The sequence below is a fragment of the Eublepharis macularius genome, chromosome 1 (assembly GCF_028583425.1).
Source record: "Eublepharis macularius isolate TG4126 chromosome 1, MPM_Emac_v1.0, whole genome shotgun sequence".
Taxonomy (NCBI): Eukaryota; Metazoa; Chordata; class Lepidosauria; order Squamata; family Eublepharidae; genus Eublepharis; species Eublepharis macularius.
Genome location: NC_072790.1, coordinates 203,557,550 through 203,582,807, shown reverse-complemented (window position 1 = coordinate 203,582,807; position 25,258 = coordinate 203,557,550). Strand labels below are relative to the sequence as shown.

General features: G+C 41.7%; 1 protein-coding gene across 1 annotated transcript; it reads left to right on the top strand.

The window, feature by feature from the left end:
- Positions 1-722: 722 nt before the first annotated feature.
- Positions 723-24,210, top strand: POLR1B (RNA polymerase I subunit B). Its single transcript, XM_054984561.1, has 15 exons — positions 723-899; positions 1,390-1,557; positions 2,996-3,142; positions 4,353-4,485; positions 6,341-6,477; positions 8,403-8,626; positions 9,830-10,001; positions 11,434-11,605; positions 13,514-13,795; positions 14,070-14,203; positions 14,507-14,677; positions 15,339-15,495; positions 16,757-16,953; positions 20,360-20,613; positions 22,341-24,210. Exons 1-15 carry the CDS (start codon positions 723-725, stop codon positions 23,218-23,220), a joined length of 3,405 nt encoding a protein of 1,134 aa, XP_054840536.1. The 3' UTR covers positions 23,221-24,210.
- The last annotated feature ends 1,048 nt before the right edge of the window (positions 24,211-25,258 follow it).

Below are 25,258 nucleotides of genomic sequence, written 5' to 3'. Positions count from 1 at the left end.
CTGCCTTCTTTTTGTAACGATTAAAACTAGTATGAGGAATTGTACTGAAAGGGGGGAGAATATGAAGCTGCCTCACACGAAATCTAACTATTGGCGTAGCATAGTGGTCAGTATCTGCTCTTGATCTGCAGCAGTTCTCCAGATTTTCACATCACCTGATTTAGGGTTGCCAGCTCCAGGTTAGGAAATACTAGAGATCTGGGGGATGGAGCCTGGAGAGAGACAGGGTTTAGGGAGGGACCACAGCTTGGTATAATGCCATAGAGTCCACCCTCCAAAGCAGCCATTATTTCCAGAGAAACTGACTTTTGTAGCCTGACGCTCAATTGTAATTCGGTGAGATCTCTAGCCACCACATGGAAGTTGGCTGGAGATGTCAGGGTCTGAATGCAAAGCATTCAGAGATTTTCGGGGCATAAGCTTTCAATGAGAGTCAAAGCTCCCTTCTTCAGATACGAGTAGAAACTTAAGCAGCGCCACTCCACCCGCTGTTCCCCTCAAGCCCGTAGAAAAAGCCTCGAGCTCAGGCCGCTCTCACTAGCGCGCTGCCCTCCTCCAGCACAGGGGACGCCAAAATCTACAGGCTGTGGCGCACGCGCAAAGCTGTTCAGAAAGGCAAGGGACGCCTAGGGTTCTTTCTCGAGCGAACTACACGTCCCAGCAAGCTCCGCGAGCAGCTTCCGGTGAAAACTTCCCTTTACTTCCGTGCCTTAAGCAAAAGCATGGACGCCGCGTGCAAGTGGCGGGGTTTGCCCGACGGCCCCAGCCTCAGACTCTTGACGGCGCCGAGCTACGGGCCGGTCAAGGAGCAGCAGCTCTCGGCCTTGCAGGAGCTGACGCGGGCGCACATCGAGTCCTTTAACAACGCCGTGGGCGAGGGGCTGCACCGGGCAGTGCAGGTGAGGCGCTGCGGGAGGAGTGGGGGAAAGGGGGCTGTGGCTGAGCAAGAACGAAACGGGCAGAGCCGCGATCCTGTCGATGTGTTTCTTGGTACCCCCGTTGCTGCTTTTGCCTTGAGGATACTTTTCAGAATCTTGACTGGAAAGGGGGGGGGGGGAGAGAGAGAGAGAGCTGCTTTCCTCTGGCAGTGGCCACTCCCTGTAGCATGAGGGATACATCATTACAAAGAGATGAGAAAAAAAGTAAGGCTTCTCTTTCCAAAAGACAGACAGACAGACTCATCTATGCTTGGAGATCCCTCATCCAAAAGATGGGAAGCAAAGTTGACTGGTAGCTATCTTGATTCATTTGGGAGAGCCAATGTAATAATAATGGAACGTGTTTTATTATGACTTACTCAGCTCTAACACTATGGGTAGGGTCTCTGTAAGCGCTTTGTTTTTCTAAGGAGCAGGGGTAACCTTTGATTTGGCTTGCTTTTCCTTTCAGGCCATCCCACCTTTAGAGTTTGCATTTAAGAATGATCGGATCACTTTGGCCATCGTTGGGGCTGTGATCGGTCCACCTATGGTACCTAAGGGCTGTATATGTAAAGAATTGAAAGTTTACCCAGCAGAATGCAGGGGGCGCAGAAGCACCTACCGTGGGAAACTGACGGTGAGTAACTGTAAAAGAATGGAATGATACTTCATCATGTTCTAGGAGTCTTTTTGTGCACTTTAGAAAGCCAAGAGGTTTGAAAACTGCAGGTATATGTAAAGGATCTTGACCTGGATAGCCCAGGCAAGCCCGATCTCATCAGATCTCGGAAGCTAAGCAGGGTCAGCCTTGGTTAATAATTGGATGGGAGACCTCCAAATAAGACCAGGATTGCAGAGGCAGGTAATGGCAAACCACCTATATTAGTCTCTTGCCTTGAAGACCCCAGTAGGGGTCACCATAAGTCAGGTATGACTTGAAGGCACTTTCCTCCACCATAGATAGACAGTGTTTGACTGATAAGTGGCTTAGACAGCCTATAAGCATTGTAACTCATAGGCTGCAATCCTAAGAACGCTTTCCTGGGTGTAAGCCCCGTTGACTAGTTTATTATTAGACCTGAGTAGAATTGCCCCTATAGTCACCTGTTAACTAGCTCCAGTCCCATGCTTTCCTTCCAGAGCACAAGCAGCTAACACTGTAAGAGTGTTAAAAGCAGAAGGTGTTTCATATGTGGTGACAAGCTGTTATTCCTGTACCTTTCATAAAATGTTTATTTTTATTATTATTATAGCTTATTCGGTAAACTGCCTCAGATCGATAATCTAGAAGGACAGCTTAGAAATGCACTAAATAAATAAAGAGAAACCATGTTCATAGAAGCCATGATGGAGAAACTATCCCTTTGCAGTACAATCATTGTATGTTCACATTTTAAGACTGGTTACAGCACTTCCACAAGCACATGTTACTAATTATATTTCAAGTTAACAGTAACTAATACTTTTTCCCCAGTTATCCTTTCTGACCCTGGGAAGAATTTTCACCCTAAGTCACAGAATCCATGTGTACCAATAATTGTACAGGTTATTCCATTCCACCTTCTTCAGAGTAGTGTACATGATTTTTCTTCACTGTTTTATCCTCACAATAACACTACAAGATAGGTTAGACTCTGAGTGAGTGGTGGTCTCAAGATCACCCAACAAGCTTTGTGACAGTGTAGGAACTGGATCCTGGATCTACTAGATCCTAGTCTGACCTTCTAGTTACTACACCATGCTGAGAGGAGGAATTTGTGAGATAGAGGTGAGAAAGGAGCATGTGAGATGCAGTTTAGTGTTAACCTCAGTTCCTTCTCTGCTCTGGGCCATCTAGACTTACCATGGAGAAGTATCATATGGTTTGTTTCATACTGGATGTGGTGAGGGGCTCAGTCATCTATCCAGGTCTATTTTAAAAGGTGCAGGGTATTGGAGGTAACTTACTCAGGCACAATATTGTTTGTCTTTCTTAGATATTTACGTTTGTTATTGTTCCTTTTGCCTGCTTCTTTCTTTTCTTTTTGATTGATTTATCTATATGTTTGTAAAATTTTCATTTTTTTCATCTATAGGCTGATATAAGCTGGTCATTGAATGGTGTCCCTAAAGGGATTATTAAACAGTCCCTTGGAAATGCTCCGATTATGGTGAAGTCCAAACTATGCAACCTCTATGGTCTTTCTCCCAAAGAACTTGTCAAACACCATGAGGAAGAAGAGGTAACAGTTAAACCTTGTTGGTTTGGCTTTCTAATTCTGTAGGAAATAGGAGAGTGCAGATGTTATATTTCATTAGAGAGTTTTGGCATATCCATTTTAGAAGTGACATATATGGGGATTCTTTTCCTGCTGAAAAAGGATCCATTAGTTTCTGTGAGGGCATATTCATCCTGATCTAATTTTGTATATTTATTCACAATATCTAATCTCTTGTGTCTATAACCCCAAGCAAAAAAAAGTGTTTGCCTTCAATTTTGTAAAAGTTTGCTCAAAACAGACCTCATAAAAGTCCATGGCTTTTATAGAATACATATAGATACCTCTCTGGAAATGTATTGCATTAATCTGGAATCTCTTGGAAAACATCCTTCATTTTCTCTGCCAAGTTGTGCATCCCTCTGGTTTAGTGTTTTCTGATGCAACTTTTCATGACCGAAAGTTCCTCTAAGGACTGAAGCCTTAGCCAGAGTTCCTATTATTTCACACTAGATTTGTCAGTTCATTGAAGATTTTGTCAATTGATCTTATGCTTTTTAATATGAAAATAATTGTGCTTATTGCCAAAACTCCAATATTGATACCTATGTAAAATATTGAAGGATAGGCAAGTATGCAAGTAGACAAAAGGTACAATTTGTTGGCTTGATGCTCACATAATGCTGCCAAATTAAACCATAACTATCAGATCATGTGCACCCCACAGGCTGATGTATTTGTCTTTCTTCCTTCTGACATAGACTTTTCCTCCTTCTCTCAGTTTCTGTGATTACCACGACACCTCCACTACTGTTTTTGCTAACCATCGTTAGGAAAAAAATGACCATTTGTAGCCATTTTGGGGCTGACACTGGTTAGCAAAAATGATGCAAACCCTTAATACTAGCCATAGTTAGCTTAGAAACTGAAGAGAAAGGAGATGGGAGAGACAGGAGTGCGGCCTACAGGGCACCACTTCCCTCCCAACTATGGTTAGCCTGAGCAATGTTCTGTGTTCCTAGCCACTGTTGGTAAGGAAAAGCCATCTATCTCTTTCATTCCCAAACACTTCTAACCAAAATAGCCTGAAAATGCCCAAGTCTGCCTTTAACTTGAAGCTCCATCAATTTAAAAAATTGCATTTGTTAATTATGTAAAGCTTAAATTGATCTCCCAATTAACTCTTGCAGCTCTATTTAATACTAAATGCTATGAATTTATATTCTCTTGGCAGGAAATGGGAGGCTATTTCATCATTAATGGAATAGAAAAGGTGATCCGAATGGTAATCATGCCAAGGCGCAACTTCCCTCTTGCAATGATAAAACCAAAGTGGAGATCCAGAGGCCCTGGCTACACACACTATGGTAAGGGTTTTTAATGATTTTTCCTGTGTTTCTAAAATACTTAATAGGATATCCTGTACACCCCGCAGGAGTCAGCATGTTGTAGTAGTTAGAGCGTCAGGACTAAATTCTGGGAGAACTGAGTTGGATTCCCCACTCTGAGGTGGAAGGCTGCTGGGAGACCTTGGGCCAGTCACACACTCTCAGCCTAACCTACCTCATAGGATTGTGTTATAAAATGGAGAAGCAGAGAAAATTGTAAGCCAGTTTGGGTCTTCATTGGGGAGAAAGGCAAGGTATAAATGAAGCATGTAAATAAATAGGTGATGTGGCACCATTATTAGGCTCCTTGGTTTCCATTTTGTTAAGAATAAAAACCCATCTGTAACAGGTTGCAGGCCTCAGTCTTCCTTTAGCTGTATGCAAAATGTTGTGTATATCTTCTTACAGTAATAGCTTGTTTACTGCCTGTTTTAATTCTATGAGGGACCCTGATGCAGTAAACAGAAGAATGGCTTCTCTATTCCAAGCCTAACAGATACAGTTATTTTCTCGGGTTATCAGATGTTTAAATAACATCATAGTACATGTGCTTTGCACCCAGTACATCTCCAGTAGCAAGGCTGCTTGACACATCAGAGACAAGGATCATATATGCGGTGTTGTCATCATTTTTGTCCTCGAGACATTAATGTTAAGTACGTGATAGTTAGCAGAACTAAATTATCCACCCCTTCCATCCGTTCATTATTGTTAAACATTTGATGTACTGCATGACTCTGGTCAGGCCTCATTCAAATATAGGCATGCACATAAGACGCCCTAAGTATCTAATTAGCTTTTCTATATCTGGTCATTTAATTTCTAGCAAGAGATGCACTTCAGCAATATTTTAGGTACTCTGCAGGAGCAGTACACAAGTGATACTATTAGAGAATCCTGTTTCCATTTTAATCCTTTATTATAAGTTAATTATTTTGCATCTTTAACATTGACTAACTCAACAGAAAATTATATCATCCATTACGGCTACGTTACGGTTCCTAATCAATTCTACTTTCCATATGTATAGGTTTTTAAAATCATCTTCCAACAATAGCTAGCTATCCCACTTGATAAGGGCACACATTCTTAGCTAACTAATGATCTTATAACTTCAAGCAGCATGCAGAAGTTATCTGTGCTTGAATATCTTCTTAAAGTATATAAAAACTGCTACTTTTTATAATCACAAAGTCTATTTAAAAATAGTGATTACAAGTTGCTTATACCTATAAATATCAGTTGCCCCTCAACCAATACACCCCACCATTGATCTATATCATTGCTTCGGTGAAGCTGGATGCTCTTGCCGTACTTAGACACTTCTGCATCTGAGCCTCAATGTATAGCATCCATTGTTATGGGTTAAACTAACAAATATAGGAAACTCGTATTCTGTGAGTTAGAATAACACATGTTGTTGTGCTGCTTATTTGTTTCGTGCCCCTCTCCAAGGCTGTTCTGTTCTGGGTCTGCAAATGCCCTTTTCGGCTTGTTTAGCTGAGGGGGTAGGCCAGCTCTCTTTCTCGTCTGCAAAAACATCTCCATGATATTTGCTGTCAAGTCCAGCAGCTGTTCCCCTATATTCCTGACCATGTCCATGACAATGTCTTTTCAGTTTTGTAACAGTCTTGGGTTTTTTTTACTGTTAAATTTCTGAAATAAGTTTGTTGTAAACATGGCTGTTTGCAGATTCATCTCTTCATAATCGCATGGTAGTTCAATGTGGGGGGAAATAGGGCCTGTAATTAGATCCAGTAATTGTTTAAGATAATTAATTGTAATTGTTTATGGTGCAGTAATATAGAGATTTGTTTCCTTTTCGTGGCATTAGGTGTCTCAATACACTGCGTTAGAGATGAACACACTGCTGTTAACATGACCCTTCATTATCTTGAAAACGGCACAGTGATGGTGAACTTCATTCACCAGAAAGAGTTATTCTTTATCCCACTGGGATTCATGCTGAAGGTATTGTAGCAATTCTGTATACTTTAAATCCATTATACATATGTGGGCTGCGTTGGCATGGTGCAATAACATTGCAAACATGTCTACAAAAGTTTTTAGACCACCCACCCATACATACTGTGTTAGGTCTATTTACCTATTAACTGCCTTTAGGTACTGCCTTTCTGTCAAGGCACTCAAAGCTGTTTTAACAATGTAATCTGTTACAAGGCAAAGTACTAAAGAGCAGAAATTGCTTCAGGCATTGTGGGAATTGGTTATATGAGCTCTTTGTGCTGAGCTCTGTCCTCTCCAGTTCTTTAATTAGCCCCAGGGAAAGTGAGGAATGGCTATCCCAATTGAATTCTTTCAGTCTGCTTTTTTATTCAATTCAGAGCCCCAAGGCAGTAAACATTAAAACATTTCAAACATTAAAATGTTCCAGACATGGACAGCACAATCCAGAGGGCTGCTGCAACAGTGGTGCCTGGCCACCAACGGAAAGCAGTGCCACGGGTCCATTCCCTAGGAACATTCTGCAGGGTGAAATAACATGTGTGCCCTTCTGCAAGGCATAGATGGTAAAGCAAGCATGCCAGAGTCCATAGCAACCCCAATATCTTCCAGTCATTGTGAGTGGTGTACGCAGGCACCATCTGATCCAGCCGCTGACCCACAACACTACTCCCCACGTCCCTGCCGTCCATGAATAACCAGTGGACAGAAAGGAAAGACCCACCAACAGAGACACATGGCCCAAGCACCCCCCCCCCCCAACCCACACAGGAAGAGCACCGAGTGGTGAACAGAACACCCACCTTTCACTTGCAAAGGCCTGACTGGCAGCAAACGTTCTGTCTGTGCTCTGAGCCTCACACCACCTTCTCACATACAAGTAAAAATAGAAAGGTAAAAAAAGACACAGACCGGGACAAACCCAAAGCCCCCACGCCCAAGACCAGCATCCTCACCACTAGGCCAAGAGGGCAGGTTCAAAGGACGCATGCTAGCAGCCATTGGGCGCCTCACAGCAGCCCCGACATCACCAGCAGCCACATGGGGCCAGGAAGACACTGTTGCACAGATATATATGGCTCAGTGGAAGGGTACTGGGATAACACAGCCAGGGCTGCTGGTTCAATCCCTACATGGGAAGAGGCGAGCCACCTAGAGCTGATGTTTTACCCCCATAAACCGTGACAAAAGAAACAGGATGGCCCATCAAGTGGAGATTCATCATTTTTGGCAAAGATACCACTGCACAAGAGACAGAGTTTTACAACACCCAGACTTTATTGAACAGCAATTCATGATGTCTGATGATGGGTTGCCAACCCTCTCTGTCCAGTATGGCACCTGTGCCTTTGTGAGCTGCTCCCAAAGACCATGTCCGCAGCTCAGCATGCATGTGAGTGAGGCAGACTTGCTGGTCGAAAGGTTGCCTTAAGGCAGGATGCTCCAAGAGCCAGACTGGAACCGGAGACTGAGCAGAGTGGCAGGAACTGCTGTGGCCATGCTGTCAAGTCTCCCTGTTGAATCATCACCTGTACAGATGCTAAACAGAAATGTGCAATGACAGCAAAGAGCACAGGCACCATGCCGGCCACAGCCATGCCTGCAGGGCCTTGGCAGAGTCTGAGGTTCCATCAGTATGGAGGGCTCCATTTGCCAGGGAGACACTCTGAGGCGCATGCTATAGCTATCTAAATGTCACTTACTGATTCTGTGAGGAAGTGCTCTGCTGCTGCCATTTTATGGATCTATTTTTAATTGTCATCATAGCTCACCTTGAGTCCTTAACTGAAGGAAGGTGGGTTAAAAGTGCTTCAGATAAATATAAGTTAAATTGCCAATGTTACACAGTTGCGAACTTTAGACAAACTTCACAACATGTTGCCCTGTTTTCTAATTAATCGGTTTCAACCTTCTCTCTGCGTGTGATCTAGGCATTAGTTAGTTTCTCAGATTTCCACATTTTTCAAGAGCTGATGAAAGGAAAAGAAGAAGATACTTTCTATAAGAACTGTGTCTCTCAAATGCTGAGGCTGGTGGTAGAAGAAGGCTGCATCACACAGAAACAGGTTCTCAACTTCCTGGGTCAGCGATTCCGAGTGAAACTGGGCCTTCCCGAGTGGTACACCAGTGAACAAGTTGGAGAGTTTCTGTTTCAGTAGGTCTAAATTTGTCACTCCAGCTGTCCTGAATACAGTTCATAACAAATCGTGTGAGAAAACAAAGTTCACTAGTGATTGATTGTAATGTAACCTTTATGATTAGCAAGACTCTAAATCATTTTGAATTAAGCTATTCTTCACAGGGTGGTATTGGGATATGTTGCCCCTGCCAGGTTATTTTATCTGTTCTAGTTTTGTGTGGTGTATTTAAGAGCTCTGCTGGGTCAGACCAAAGGCCCACCCCTCTTACTCCAGGATCCTGTTGCACAGTAACCAGCCAGAATGAAGTCCTCTAAAATGGGATGGTCTACACAGCTATCGGAGCTGATGGCCATTGATAGACCTATCCTGTCTGGAGTTGTCAAATCCTTTTTAAAACCATCTATAAGGACAGAAGATCAGAACCAAATCAATTTGGAATGTTTTAAGTCCACCTATGAATCACCCCAAACCAAATTTTTGTCTCTTTTGTATTGCTAATGTAAAGAATGGTTTTTCAGTTTCAGATTTCAGTACAGAGATGTTGGTTATATGGCTAGAGAATCTGTAATTCAAAACACTAAAATCAGTTACTAGAATTAATTAGGTATATTAGGCCTAATATAACTGAATGCCATAGTAATAAACTATACAGAGCTTTAAAAATTCTTCTGGTTTTTAAGTAACAATATGGTAGGCTTCTGTTCTTAAAAAGAGAGAAAGAAGCCTGTGCTGTAATCCTCGCTTCTGTTACCTGTTTTCCTACATTGCCTGTACATTTTCCTAGAAAACCGTGTTCTAGAAACTGCTTTAAATGGTAAAGCATATAGCACTTTGCTAAAATGGGGGAAATATTTTATTACGTTATGGGTGCCCTGCTGCCTCTGACAGATAAACTACAATAACAAACAGTTTTAGAGAGAAAAATACAGTGCTTCTCGATAGGAGGTTTTAAAAAATGTAATTCTGTTTTCTGTCTTGTCCAGTAAAGATGAACTCTAGCAAAGCTGATCTGAGTGTGAATAAATGGCTTTTGCATGTTTTCTAACCCAGACAGTTTGTGTTATCTTAAAAGTATCAAAAACATGGCAGGGAAAGCAATGGATAAAAATTGTCAAACTAAAATTCTGAAGTAATGAATATTGTTTGGTTGAAAAAGATGATCAAGGATAACTTTGGAAAATTAGACTAGAGGGTGATCATTTTGTTTATTCCTACAGGCAGTGTATCTGCATACACCTGAAAACCAATACTGAAAAGTTCTACTTACTTTGTTTCATGACCCGGAAACTGTACACTTTAGCGAAAGAAGGCTGTATGGAGGAGAATCCTGACAGTTTAATGAACCAAGAAGTGCTCACTGCAGGACAACTTTACCTCATGTTTTTAAAGGTATTACTTGAGAGCGCTGTGTTTTTGGATTTTTAAAACAGAATTCTTGCCAGAACCTTCGGTTACGTAGAGCTAGGAATGCACAATAAGTTTCATAAGCTATATAAAGTCGTCTGAAATTAGGCTGCATATGGCTACTTTACTACCTTATTTTGGCTTCATTTCTAATAACTTTAGACAGTAGCAAGGCACTATTGACTAAAACAGGCCTGGACTTGCCCTGCCTTGCATCTTTTGCCCTTTTAGTCTCCCAGGGTTATTGCTTTCTTCCATGGATTGCATTGTATTCCAAAGTCATTTTCATAGCAGAGTCTGGCTAAAATGATACAGTTTTTGGCTTCAGACATGAAACTGGGCTCTCTGCCCAAATTACTTCTCTCTCAATAAGTAGTGGTACATGCTGATTTCTGATGTGTATGTGAGATGAATCTGGTCTCAGCAGTGAAGTTGGAGTAACTAAATGCCTACCTTTTATCATGGGCCCCCCTTGGGTGCTGAGGGTAGGGTCTCTCCAAAGGGCTTGAGCACTTCATGCAGTTATTTCTCATACAGCACTTACTCACCAAGAGCCCTGGGAATTTTGCCCCTACCGTGAAGCGGAGCCACCCTTTTCCTGACCTCACAGTTGCATCATAGCTGTTTTGATTCCCAAATAACATGAGTGCTGAAAGTCCCTTGGTTAAAATGACGCACTGGATCACTTCACAGCAATAACTCTAGCCACTTACAGAGTTAGTCATGCTGGGTAATTTGAAGTCTTAGGTGACGATCTTACGCTTTTAATTTGTTTGGTTAACCTATAGAAGGAAGGAGATTATTTAGTTACCCTGCTGGTGTTCAATTCTTATTATTTCCCACTGATATTTTGCTGTGCTCTCTCCTTCTCATAGGCTTGCCAAGAATTCAGCTCTTCAGAGGTCACATCTGGTTAACACATAAGAAGGCAACTTCTCACATTTTTGATGTTGCAGTGGGACAGCCAGAAATGTCTCCAAGTGGCTTAATCGTTGTTACAATAGGACTGTTTCCCCTCACCTCCACCTTTCATGCATATCGCTCTTATAATCTAAGTTCCAGGATATTCAGACTCACTTAGCAAATTCACTGAAATCAGTGCTCTTTATTTTTTTTCATTTAAGATACGTGGCAAGAAGGTGTAAAAGTTCCATCACTCATGCTATGTAGCCTAGCTGTCACAACTCAAGAGTCAACCTGAGGCACGCCTAGTGCAGGTTGAGATGTATTTCATCGATCCTTCGATCCTTGTACTGGTGCAGGACTGTTCCTTATCACATGCTTATATGTGATAAGGCAAAGTGTTGTCTTATATAAATGTATTTATTCATTTATAGTCTGCCTTTCTCACTGAGATCCGAGGCAAATCACACATTGCAACTTGAAGCATTTTTTCTTGTTTTATCCTATATCACAGGAGAAGATGGAAGCTTGGTTACAGTCGGTTAAAATAGCATTAGAAAGAAAGGCGCAGAAGACAAATGTAACAATTAATCCAGAAAGCATGATGAAGATTGTTGGCATGGGAACGGATCTTACAAGGATGTTCGAATACCTCCTTGCCACTGGTAACCTGCGATCCAAAACCGGTAAGTATATTGGAAACATAACAAGCCCCCAACGTGTCTGAAGTTTTCTTTTTCTGTCCATGAATTAGACAAAAATATGCTTTTAACATCCAGGATGGTTCTCTAGGTTAGAGAAGAATTTTTTCTCTTTCATGTTTTACATTTCTTTGGACTTCTGTGCGCACACCTTTTCCAAGTTGCTATTCTTCAAGCTGTCTTGAATCCCTAATTCTTTAAAAAGTGCTCAAAATAATGCCAAGTGTGACTCTGCCAAACGGACATTTCTTTCTTTCTTTTTTTCAAATTAACATAGATTTTTATTGAGTTTGTACACAATACAATGGATTACAAGAAGTTGCAAGAATTACAAGAATATAACAAGATTACAAGAATATAACAAAAGTTAAATATCGTTTACGTAGTATAACAATATATAGTAGAAACTTAAGGATAACTTACATGTTTGCATACATATGAAAAAACTTTAATCCTGGTTGGGAACTGTTATTTTCAAGATACTCAAAAATGGAAACCATTTTTCTATAAAGTTTTTAGTACTTGGAACATATTCTGCTTGATAAATTTTATCATTTAATTTTTCTGAAATGAAGTGGTCCCAAATTTTTGCATACCAGTTATCAATTGATGGGATAGTTTTTGATTTCCAAAGAACTGCTATTGCACTCTTTGAGGCTTCTAATAAGGTAGATCTCTTCTTATTGTGGGGATGTTAATCTGACATTTATCCCGTTGGTCTAAAAAATTATTTCTTGTGACTGCGGGATATCATAACTCATTATTTGTTGGATTTCTTTGAGGATTTCTTTCCAAAGGTTTTCTATATAATGGCATCTCCACCAACAATGAGAGAAGTTCCCTTCCTCTCCGCATCTTTTTCAACATTTAGGTGGAGATGAAAAAAACAGGGACATTTCTGATGAGGCAAAAACTTAGTTAGAATTTTTCCCATGGTATATTGAATCTACTGTGCACTAATTCCATGTTAATTTTAAGGGCATTCCACAGGTAAGGTGACGGTATATCTAATTCTCAATATGAATGTATCTGTGGATATTTAAATATGAAGACTGGAGTCATGAACAGGCAAAATAGGTCTTTCTACAAACCTGGGAAAGCCCCAGGTTTGCAGAATATGCATGTTATCCTGATCATAGCATTAGAATGGAGCCTAGTCCAACCCCTGAATACGTAGCACATCATACACAAGTTAACTCTCTTTATAGCTCAACCTATATGATCCAGCTTATAGGAGACCACAAGGAGGCAGAAGGAAAGATTTCCCACACTGGGTGTTCCTATATGATTCACGGGATATTTTCAAAATATTCGAAGAAATATAAGAGAATTACAAGGGAATGTGTTTAGAAAGTAAGGGGTAAGTGGCTGATCTGTTTATAGCCGTTATGTCTTGTAACCACAGACATCTTGTATGTTCTGCTTAAAAAGCTAACCCCAAATATTAATGTGCAGTCGGTATCCTGAGTGCTGTGGAGGAGCATTTATGTGTAACAGGGCTTCTGAGGCCATTCTGTGAGATCTTAGCCTGATACAATGCATACCAGGCTGGTTGTGACACCACCAGCAAAGGGCAGGGAAGGAGGTAGATAGGGAAGGAGATCAAGGTATATCATTCTATAAACAGAAGCTCTTGCACAGGTCCAGAAACCTTTGGACTGTTGCCATCATGACCCTACTCTGTTTAGAAGTTCAGATTCAAACAGACTTCTATATTAAATGTGAAACTCTATATTTGACAAACACAGCTGTATCCTGATAGGTAGAAAACCCCCTAAAATTCATTGCATTTAAAAGCTGTTCTACGTGGGCTGACAGATATTCATAGCAAAGAATTTTCATAAGATCTGTCTTTTGTCTCCCCCCCCCCCCGCCCCCGGTTCCCCTTCCAAGGTCTGGGGATGTTGCAAAGCTCCGGTCTGTGTGTGATGGCAGACAAGCTGAACTTCATCCGCTACCTCGCTCATTTCCGCTGTGTACACAGAGGTGCTGACTTTCTCAAGATGAGAACCACCACAGTGCGCAAGTTGCTGCCAGAGTCCTGGGGTTTCCTTTGTCCTGTGCACACCCCAGATGGTGAACCCTGTGGCCTGATGAATCATATGACAGTTACATGTGAAATAGTCACACAGCCTTCGTACACGATATCCCTGCCACCGTTGCTGTGCTCCCTCGGTACGTATAAATTGACTTGATTCTTAGTAGTGTTCTTAAGAAAAGCAGGTCCCAAGGTCTCTGTGGTACAAAAGTTGCTCTGAAATATGCATGAACATGTACACATGCGCTTATTTCTGTCTGTAGAGAACAGTAATAATGGCTGTGCAAGCACAGGCAAAGTCGCCCTATGTGCTTTGTGCTGTTAATCAAGTCTGGACTATGTTCACTTCTGAAAGATGTTTGCTGATGATGGTGTTGCTGTTTTAATAAATTGTTCTGTTTCTTTCCATAGGTGTCACTCCAGTTGATGGAATGCCAAGCCAGTCCTATGCAGACTGTTACCCAGTTATGTTAGATGGCTCTTTGGTGGGCTGGGTAGAGAAGGATCTAGCTCCTGGTCTTGTAGACACACTCAGATATTTTAAGGTTAGCCTTAAGCTGTGTCATAAAGCATCAATCCTTTTGAATATTCCTTAAATCATTCTTGGAATATTAAGTTGCGTGTAGCTGTATCTGTCTATTTGAAAATTTTTAGCATTTGCATCCCTTAAATGAAAAAAAAAATGTTTGGCACAATTATCTGTCTATGCTTGTTACATTTGAAAGTTACTTTGCTTGTTTTATTTTGTCTCTTTAGAAACATTTGTGAAATGACTTGCGTATTTTTGCAGCTCTTTCTGTTGCAGGAAGTTAAATAAAGTAGTTGTTCTTTTTTGTCTGTGCAAATAGACAATGCAAGAGAAGAGAATTCCAGTGTGGACAGAGGTGGTCCTTATCCCAATAACAGGGAAACCCAGCCTGTACCCAGGGCTCTTCATTTTCACTACCCCATGTAGGATGATGCGTCCTGTACAGAACTTGGCCTTGGGAAGAGAAGAGTTGATTGGCACTCTGGAGCAGGTACTTTGCATTTTCCTCTAGTAATACATGTATTATTGATTATAGGATAATGGTTACTACTATGAATCTGCTTACTGATGTAACATTTCTTAGCTAGCTGAGTCCCTTCCGCTGTCATTACTTTTTAGTTGTTTCGGTCTCAAACTTACATTGACTGCTGCAGTTATTATATGTAATCTCATCTTGCAGACTTCTTATATTTAAGGAATTATGACATCATAGCTGTTGCAAGAAGCACTGCTCATAGGGATTGTTGAATTAATCTACTGAGTTTTGATTCTGTACCTGAGCTAGGTTCTGAACGTGCTTTTGACCTGAGGTCTTCTCCAATAGTTTTTTAAAATATATTAAATATTTATACCTGGCCTGTCTTGAAGCTCAAAGTGGCTTACAGTAATCATTAAAACGTTACAGGTTGAAATCAAAATAAACTCCAAATACCACCCCCCTCCAAAAAAAAACGATTGCTGCTGCTCATAGCTCATCAGAAGCTCTGGTGAACAAACATGCCTTGCTGTGCCTCTTAAAGATCTCCATCAAGGGGGCTGCTGGTAATACTATACTTTGTTAGTAGCCACAACTGTGGGAGGTTGTTCAGTAGGTATGATTGCCCTCCAAAAAGAGTTTGAGAGCAATGCAAACTGAATTGTTCTTTTCACAGGTCTTCTTGAACATTGCTGTGTCTGAGGATGAAATTTCACCTGGAGTGACCACTCACCAGGAGCTCTTTCCCCATAGCATGTTAAGCGTAGTAGCAAGTTTCATTCCCTTTTCCGATCATAACCAGAGTCCCAGAAATATGTACCAGTGTCAAATGAGTAAGTATTATAGACTAAAAACATGCTATCTCATCTCTCAGCCAGAAGATTCTTGGAGTGGCTCCTAACCCCTTCTCCAAACTCGTAGCAGAAACCTAAAGACAATTAAAACAAATCCATCAGTGTATATAAAAGAGCAAAGCAATAAAACAGAACAATTGGCATAAAAGAGTAGAAATAACTAATGAAAAATAATATATAAGATCAATAGTATCTAATCCTCAGTATCAGAGTTGCATCCTGACATTGTCAAAAGAGCTGGGAATTTGGGACTTGAGACCAGGAACCTTGGACAGTGCAAAGGAGTGCAAGTTAAGCCCCATACCACTTCATATGCATATTTAAGTGTGTATTTCACTTTTCCATAAAATATTTCCTCTTTTCCTAAGAGTCTCAGTGATTACCAACAAAAATAGTTTCAGGTGGGTAGCCATGTTGGTCTGCATTTGAGGAGCAAGAACTGCATCCAGTAGCACCTAAAGATTTTTTTCTACAACAAAAATAGAAAAACATCATTTATATACAAGAAAGGACAAAGATGCAGATTAAAAATGGTTATGATTCAAAGACCAGCTAGGACCACAATGAAAGAAACAGCTGTATCAAAGTTTAGAATTTTTTAACAGAAGTACCTTAACTAAACATTGGTAGGGCTCAACAGACCTTCAAGGAGGATTTTTTTCTGAGGCTGTCTCTCTCCCATTGATCTCAACTCACAATTTCCATGGAAGGAGAGGTGTAAGAGCAAAGTATTGTTGTCCAAGACCATGCAGTGCTTTAATAGCTATAGCCACCATCAGCAACACTCATCACTCAGAAACAAACTAGATGGCTACTAGGGACAGAACCTTCTTGCCCATGCCACACCTATTCTGAGACACACACCGCTGGAGTCTTCAGTGGTCTCTTCCTTTCATGAAGCAAGACATTTTTAGAAAGCGTTGCGGAGGACGGCTGCACACTGCCATTTTTTCTGATTGCTGCTAGTATTGCAAATTGTTGAGGAAACATCTTGCTAATATGGTTAACCTGTTTGCAAACATCTTACTGTGTTTAATTAGTGTCAATTGTCCTTGGAGGACTATTGACAGGTTGCATATATGTATTTTAAATAAACACATAAAAATTAGTGCATTAATGCGGGATCTCTTTTAAATTTATGGAAGACCTGAGTTCTTAAAACAAACGCTATAGTTTCTTTTTAGTAAAATGTTGTCTTGTGTATCTTACCCAACAACAACAATTTTTGTTCTTTTCTCAGGCAAGCAAACTATGGGCTTTCCACTTCAGACCTTTCAGAACCGGTCAGATGACAAACTTTACCGGCTTCAGACCCCTCAGAGCCCCTTGGTGCGGCCATCCATGTATGATTATTATAACATAGACTCTTATCCAGTTGGTACAAATGCAATTGTTGCTGTTATCTCCTATAGTGGTTACGATATGGAAGATGCAATGGTAAGTCTTCAGGCAAGGCAGACTTGGAAATAAGCTTTATTCTTTATCCAATGAGCTCAAGATGAGGATAAAATTTGTATTAAAGGAGAACTTGATCCCCGCCTCCCAATACAGATTTAACCATTTCATGAAGAAAGTTTACGTCGTGAGCAAAAAAAATTACACCAGCATATAACTGTCTGAGACTTGCTGTGTGTGTGTGGATGTGGACATGAACTGGGGTTGAGAGGGAGCTGGTGCTTTTGGCCTGAGAGTGAGTGGTGAGCTTAGCTTGCAAGGGAGAGGTTTTCTCCTTGTCTCTCCCTGAGTGTAGTGTGACTAATTGAGGAGGGCCTGTCTGCTTGGGAGTGATGATGAGCAATGGCACCCTTGGCCATTGTCAGGTAGGAAGAGTGGGCTATTGAAATGTAAAGGCCTCCTCCTCACTAGAGACGTGAGCCTTAGGGCATGTGCCAAAGGGCTCTTGGCCTGGAGCCTCGGGACCCTATAAGGTTCCCCCCTATTTTTTATATAGACTTCCCATGTTGTGTTACCACTCTTACTCGCAGGAGATATTAGATAAGATTTTGGGGGAAGGAAAGGTTCCTCACAGAAAGTAGACTCCAGGGAGAAAATCTGTTTTGTTCAGCAGTCATTAGCAGTAGAAAAGAGCAAGAGTCCAGTAGCACCTATAAAACTAACAAAATTTGTGGTAGGGTATGAGCTTTTGTGAGTCACAGCTCACTTCTTCAGATACAGCTAGAATCATAAGAAGACAATGGCTACAAAAGAGCTATTTCTAGTTGCCCGCCAGGGGTGTGCTATGTTTGTCTTCCTCCCTGAGGAATAGGAGGACTTCATTTGACACAAGTGCAAGCTGATACTGTTGCTGGAAGAAAAGGTGAAGAACCTGGAGGAATGGATTGGTACCCTTCAAGAGATCAGAGAAAGAAAGGATTTCATCAACACTTCTTCCGGCTCTGCAGAGTGAGTGGTGGAAGGGACAATAAAACAGAATATTATCCTAATGAACTTCCTCAGAGATCAACAGCACCAGCCAGAAGTCACAAAGCAAGACGGCAGTCAATGCCACTGGAGCTGAGAAACTGATTCCAGGCCCTTGCTGATGTGACAGAATCACTGGCAGATGTACAACAACAAGGACTGGAAAGAACAAATAGGGGCACCATGGATCTTCAAGCAAATAACATTGGAAGGAAAAAGAAAGTCTTGGTGACTCTCTGCTGAGGGGTATGAAGTGTCATGTGTCCAGGCCTGACCTCATGGCCCAAGAGATGTGTTGCTTGCCAGGGGTGAAGATCAACAATATCATAGACCGGAGGGCCAAGCTAGTCAAACCAACAGACCATTATCCATTTGTGATGGTCCATGTGGGAACAAAGGCCAACTTCTATAGACAGTTTATTGAGGGTTTTGCTCAAATTGCCCTCCCGTTAACAGACTTCCTGAAAACAAAAGGAAAGGGGGAGCGAGCCAGTAAGCCCACTAACAAACTGAATTGGGGGCCCGATTGCCTTGAACGCCACTGAGTGCATAAGGGTTAGCCCTCTGGAAGCAACAGAAAAGAATAGGGGCACAGGTGCTATTCTGTTTGATTCTGCTGGTCAGAGGAAGAGGAATGCAATGGGAGCAGAAGACTATGGAGGTGAACCACTGGCTGTGTTCATGGTGCTGGCAGGAGCGATTTGGATTCTGCGACAATGGCTCGTGTTTTCTTGAAAACAGCCTGCTTGCCTGCAAGGGACTCCACCTGTCAAGGACAGGGAAGAATGTATTTGGAACAAACCTGAGGAGATTCCTTGGGAAGGCTTTAAGCTGACATTGCGAGGGGATGGAGACAACTGACATAGGAATTTCAGGGAAGAAGGAATGCAAGTAGCAGAGGCCTACCTGGAAAGGCTTTTATACCAGTGCCCAAAGCTTGGGCAATAAGGAGGAACTTAATCTACTAATGCAGAGGGGAAAATATGACTTAGTAGGCATTAAGAGACTTGGTGGGATGACTCCCATGATTGGCGTACAATAGTGGATGGGTATGAGTTATTCAAGAAGAACAGGAAGTGTTGTAGAGGAGGTGGAGTGGCATTATATGTGAGGAAAGGGTTTGATTGTCAGGAAATACTGGAGGAGGAGAGTGACAACCCAATGAAAAGTGTCTGAGTGAAGAGAGGGAAAGATGAGCAGTATTGTGGTTGGAATCTGTTATAGACCTCCTGACCAAGGAGATGAGGTGGATTCCATCTTCCGTGAGCAGCTTAATAGGGTATCCAAGAAACATGATCTTGTAGTTATGGGAGACTTCGACTTCCCTGATGTGTGCTGGGAAACCAGCTTCTGCTATGTGTCCAGGGTCATGCAACTTTCTGACCTGCCTGGCCAACAATTTCCCAAATGGGGGAGGAAGTAACGAGGGGCTCAGCCATACTGGACTTGCTATTAACCAACAAGAAAGAGTTGGTTGACAGGGTAAAGTGGTGAGAACCTTAGGGAGAAGTGATCACGTCCTCCTAGAATTTCATTTGCTGTGGGGTACCAAGGGAGTTTGTATGCAGTTCTGGAGGCCTGACTTCAAAAAGGATGTGGACAAATTGAGACAGGTGCAGAAGAGAGCAACCAGAATAATAAAGGGCCTAGAGACCAAGCCCTCCAAGGAAAGACCAAGGGACTTGGGAATGTTCAGTATGGAGAAGAGGACGTTGAGTGGAGATATGATTGCCCTCTAAGTATTTAAAAGGCTGATACTTAGAGGAGGGAAGGATTCCTGTTGGCCGCAGAGGCTAGGACTCGAAACAATGGGTTTAAACTACAGGAGGGAAGGTACCATCTGGACATTAGGAAAAACTTCTTCATGTTAAGAGAAATTCAACAGTGGAATTGGCTGCCTAGGATTCCCCCTCGTTGGCAGTCTTCAAGGAGCAGCTGGACGAATACTTGTCAGGGATGCTTTAGGCTGTTCCTGCATTGGGCAGGGGTTTGAACTAGACGGTCTATAAGGCCCCTTCCAACTCTATGGTTCTATAATATCAGGTGGTAATTTTGAGTTCCTACAGTTGGTAATTGAGCTCTGCTGAGATAGAGAAATCATGTAGTCCAGCATCCTGTATCACACAGAAGCTACCTAGTTGCCCTGGAGTGCCTACTAACAGAATAATATACTTTCTCTACCCCATACATAACTTTATAAACCTCTTATCATGTTTCCCATTTCCCGGGTCATATACTGACCCTTTAGCCTTTCCTCATAGGAAAGGTGCTTCAACCCCTTAATGAGCTTGGTTCCCCCTTCTGGGATTTCTAAAACACAGCTGCTTTTGCCCCAAACCCACAGAAACTAGTTTCTTGGGCCGCTTAAGCACTACCTGTTTTTAAGCTTTTACTTGTAACTGGTTTGCATGACTTTTTTTAGGTTATAAGCAAAGCTTCCTGGGAAAGAGGGTTTGCTCATGGAAGTATCTACAAGACCGAGTGTGTTGATCTTGCTGAAAAAGTGAAGCAAGGAACTGAGCACCTGGTGTTTGGGATTGGTCATGATAGCCCAGCTCCTTTGAAGAATTTGGATGCTGACGGGCTGCCCTATGTTGGGGCCAAACTTGAATATGGGGACCCTTACTACAGCTATCTGAACCTCAGCACAGGGGAAAGCTTTGTGACCTACCACAAGTAAGTTCAAATTGCTACTGTTCACCTACACTTTCCTTAAGGGGCTCCTGAAAATTGTTTTGTGAAAACTACCTAACTTACGAACTAGTATGTTGGGTGTCCTGATCATTCCAGAGATTACTACCAGTGCCTAAAGCCCTGAAAAACACTTTAGTGGACTCTGGTGGGAAAGCGTGTTGGGCTTTTTATGTGGAGGAATCCCCTGCTCAGTCAGTGAAGTTCACCTCCTGGCCTTGGCCAAATCTCTCTCTCAAGCTGGCCTAATTTAGCAAGCAACTATGACAATAAATGAGCGAAAATTGTAATTCTGTTTGTATGTTGAAAAGTGCTTTTGATACTATTTTTGCAGGCTCCAAAAGACTTCAGTGGAGCTACTTTTTATTTCACTGTGGCCTTACATGGTTTTTTTCCCCCCTAGAACTTTACAGTATTTTCAGTAAACTCTGTTTGATGACAAGCATTTGAAAACTAATTAACACAAAGGGGATACAGACAAAAAAAATGTGTTTATTGCAAAAGAAAAAAGGGGGGAAAACAACAGAAAGTGGTTGGAGTAATGATGACACATTAAACTAAGAATTTAAAAACATCTTACATTTAAAAACATCTTACATTCTGCGCTAATGGCAGCACAAGGACCAAGGGTCTTTACTCACATGAGATGTTTCCTTCCTTTGAAACCATAAAGACTTCTTTAGTGTTGCCTAGAGAAGAAGGGATGGGCAGCATTTAAAAAAAATGTTGTCCTGCCCAGTGTCCCAAACCAAATTGAGAGGAAAGTGCTGTAAGGAAAAGATCTTGCATCAGAGAGGGCATGGAAAACCTTGGTTCAAATCTTTCCTTGCCATGAAACTTACTAGGTGATCTTGGGATAGTCACTGTCTTAGCTTAATGTACTTCACAGGGTGATTTTAAGGATCAAATGGGGAAGGAAGAACCAAGAATGCCCAGAGCTCCTTGGAAGAAGGGAAGGATAGACTGATAAATTATAAATGGAGAAGATGACATACTTAGCTGCTATAACCATTAGCCCAAATAGAGTGCAGAAGTGAAATATGGTTGAGGTGAACAGACTTTTTCTCTCAGAGGAAAACTAGTGGTGTACTAACTAGAGTGACTGACTAGGATCTGGGCAACCTAGGTTTGATTCCCTTTGCTGCCATAGAAGCTCACTGGGGGACCTTGGGCCAGTCACACACTCTCAACCTAACCTACCTCACAGGGTTGTCGTGAGGAAAACATGGCGGGGAGGAGAATTACGTAAGCCACTTTGTGCCCTCATTGGGCAGAAAGGCAGGATGTAAAAAATCTGTCTAGGAACAGTTAGTTGACACACAGTGACAGACAATAAGGGCTTCTCAGTTACTGATAGTTCTCCCAAGGGAGAACTAAGCAGTTCTAAATTCAGAAACTAGGTGCCATAAAATAAATAACAGTGTATAATTGGAGTAGAGCACTTATTACTCCAACTAGGGCAAAAGTGGTTATTAGCAGCTGTGGTTAGGAAATGGCCTTGAGGAATTTAAGAGTCAAAAGATTAAGACTGGAAGATGGAGATTAGACTGAGAAGCATTTGCTTTTTATTATAATGCATTAGCAGACTCTTCATCGCTTTTAGTTTCCTTTTAGCTTATAAAGTTTTTCTTCTAGTGACAACTTGAACAAACTTTGCAACAGAAGTTCTTGTAATGGTGATTCCAAATGTCTTATATTCTCCTCTTCTTCAGGAACAGGGAAACCTGTTTTGTGGATAACATCAAAATATGTAGCAATGACACAGGAACTGGAAGATTCAAAAGCGTTTGCATCACTCTGAGAATCCCCCGGAATCCAACTATTGGTGACAAATTTGCCAGCCGGCATGGGCAGAAAGGCATCTTGAGCAGACTATGGCCAGTTGAAGACATGCCATTTACAGAAAGCGGAATGGTGCCAGACATTCTCTTCAATCCTCATGGCTTTCCATCCCGAATGACTATTGGCATGTTAATTGAGAGCATGGCAGGAAAATCGGCAGCTCTGCATGGGCTCTGCCACGATGCCACCCCCTTCACATTTTCGGAGGAGAACTCTGCCCTGGCACACTTTGGTGAAATGCTGAAGGCTGCTGGCTACAATTACTATGGGACTGAGAAGATGTACAGTGGCGTGAGTGGAGTAGAGCTGGAGGCAGACATTTTCATTGGAGTTGTGTACTACCAGCGCTTGAGACACATGGTCTCTGACAAGTTTCAGGTTAGGACTACAGGGGCCAGAGACAAAGTCACCAACCAGCCCATTGGAGGAAGGAACGTTCAAGGCGGCATCCGTTTTGGTGAGATGGAACGGGACGCTTTGTTAGCTCACGGAACGTCCTTCTTGCTGCATGACCGTCTCTTCCACTGCTCGGATCGTTCAGTGGCCCACGTGTGCATTAAATGTGGCAGTTTGCTTTCTCCTCTGTTGAAGCCTCCCCCTGCTTGGTCCACCACCCGCATCAGGCAGCATGTCTGTACCATCTGCGAGCGGAGTGATACCATTGAGACAATTGCTGTACCTTATGTCTTCCGATGTTTTGTGGCAGAACTGGCATCCATTAATGTAAAAGTGAAACTTGAGGTGAATTAATTCTGGCAACATGAACTATCGTTTTTTTAACTTTGAAAGAGCAGCAAACATGCTTCTGCTGATGAACGTTTACAGTGTCGTTGGTTTATTATGAACTGTCTGGTTTTATGTATTTAAAAACAAGGTTAAATTCTACATAGCATAAGTAATCAGACTCAGCCATGTAGGACAGTCACTTTAAACTTTGTGCAGACTAGCACAGTTTTTAATAAACTATTGGAAGGATAACCTTTTTCAAACTTATTTTAAAACTTATTTCATTTGCTCTACAGTTTGGAGACCCAAATATATTTTTTCATGCTGTAGATCTTAAAGTGTGACTTATGCCAACAATGGGGGCACCAAAAAGAAGCTGGGAAGTTAAAGATGAACGTTAGAAAGCAATTGAACTCCTCCTATCTAAATCAAGACATGTGCCTTTACATCCATGACACTGGTCCTGTATTTTAGTACTTGCTTAAATGAAACAATAAATCTGGCTTCCGACATCAGCCAATCCTGAAGTGTGATGTTGATTACTTTTAAGGCAACATTTTCCTTCCCCCAACTTCAGTTACAAGTTCTAGCCTTATGCAAGGGGGCTCTTGCATAAACAAAGATAGGCTTTAGTTAATGTCACAAGAGCCCAGTTCTCAGGTTGATTGCCCCTCAGATTCATAACTAAGCTGCCTGCTAGTGTGCATGATAGAACCTTAACTTCCCCCCAACCAGACAGTTAGTTCTTATTGTCTTGGAAGTGTGTACAAAGACTGTGGCGAGGTTTGAGCTGACCTCAACTGCCCTCTCAGAGGTTGCTTTAAAAATATGCACGAACATTTAATGGAATGTTATAGTTGAAACTTTCCTGAAGTGTGTTGCTTTTTGCTTAGTTCTTATTAAACTAATATTGCTTGTTTGTTTTTTCAAACATTTTTGCTCTGAAGTCCATAGAGACACCTTTGTAACAAAATTACATTTTAAGATAACATATTGAATGAAAATTATCTTTTATTCTGTGAGTGAGTTTCAGTCATTTCGTATATAGGCAAGGGCCAGGAGTGCTGTGTAGAAACCATCAGCTTTAAGGGAATGGATTCTTGATAAGCAAATGCTCAATACATTTTGAAATGGTTCTTCCAAGGCAGATGTAAAAATGCAGAAGCATCCATTTTGATCTGGCTGAATTCTTCCAAGTGCTGTCAAAGTAAATACATGGATTCTCAAAAGCTGTTTCTCTATATCAAATTATTGTTCTAGTACTTGTTCCATTAGGTGGGATCACTTCATGACGTTTGGTAAAACTGGACTAGCTCTGGGAGCAGATGGAAGAATAATAGTAGAAAATAGAACAATCACAGCCCAACCTTCATGTGTTTCCCTTTCACTTTTGCCCTTTTCTCAGTAAAGGAGAGGCCTTACATTACACTGAGCGGACAATATCTGCTACCAAGCAGAGCCTATTACATAAGGTCCTGCAGTGACTGAACGCCACAACAAACCCCCAAATTCTCCAGTCTCTTGACTGTTGTTTTGACACAAAGGAATGGCTGTAGTTTCTGTTCTAATAAATATGGGGTGGAGGGAAGAGTTCCTAAGCATAAACCAAAGCCTGGATTGGCTTAAAAAGGTTAAACCTGAACCCCATATTCTCTTCGTGAAGGAGACACAAAGCAAATATTAGACAGGCTGCAGTCCTATGTTTCTTTGGTTTATCAAGTGTCTCATTTTTCCCTCATGTGCTTATACACCTTTCTCATGCATTAAAAATTGGAGTGGATGGGATTGTTGAAGCCAGATTAGCTGAAAGATCTTGAATAATAGAATGGATCCACACAAGTGCAAATTCAGCCTGCAAAAATTCTGTAATGGAAGGGATCCAGGAGCATGATATATTCAGCCTAATCACAAAAAGGTTTTCATTTCTCCTCCTGGAGTCAAGAATTTCACATCCCTTCCTTATCTTCCATGTGAGTAAGTGGCTGCCTATGGGAGAAAACAGAGCACTTGCAAGTGGATATTCCAGTAGGAAGGGCAAGATCTGCTCTCCACCCTTGACCCT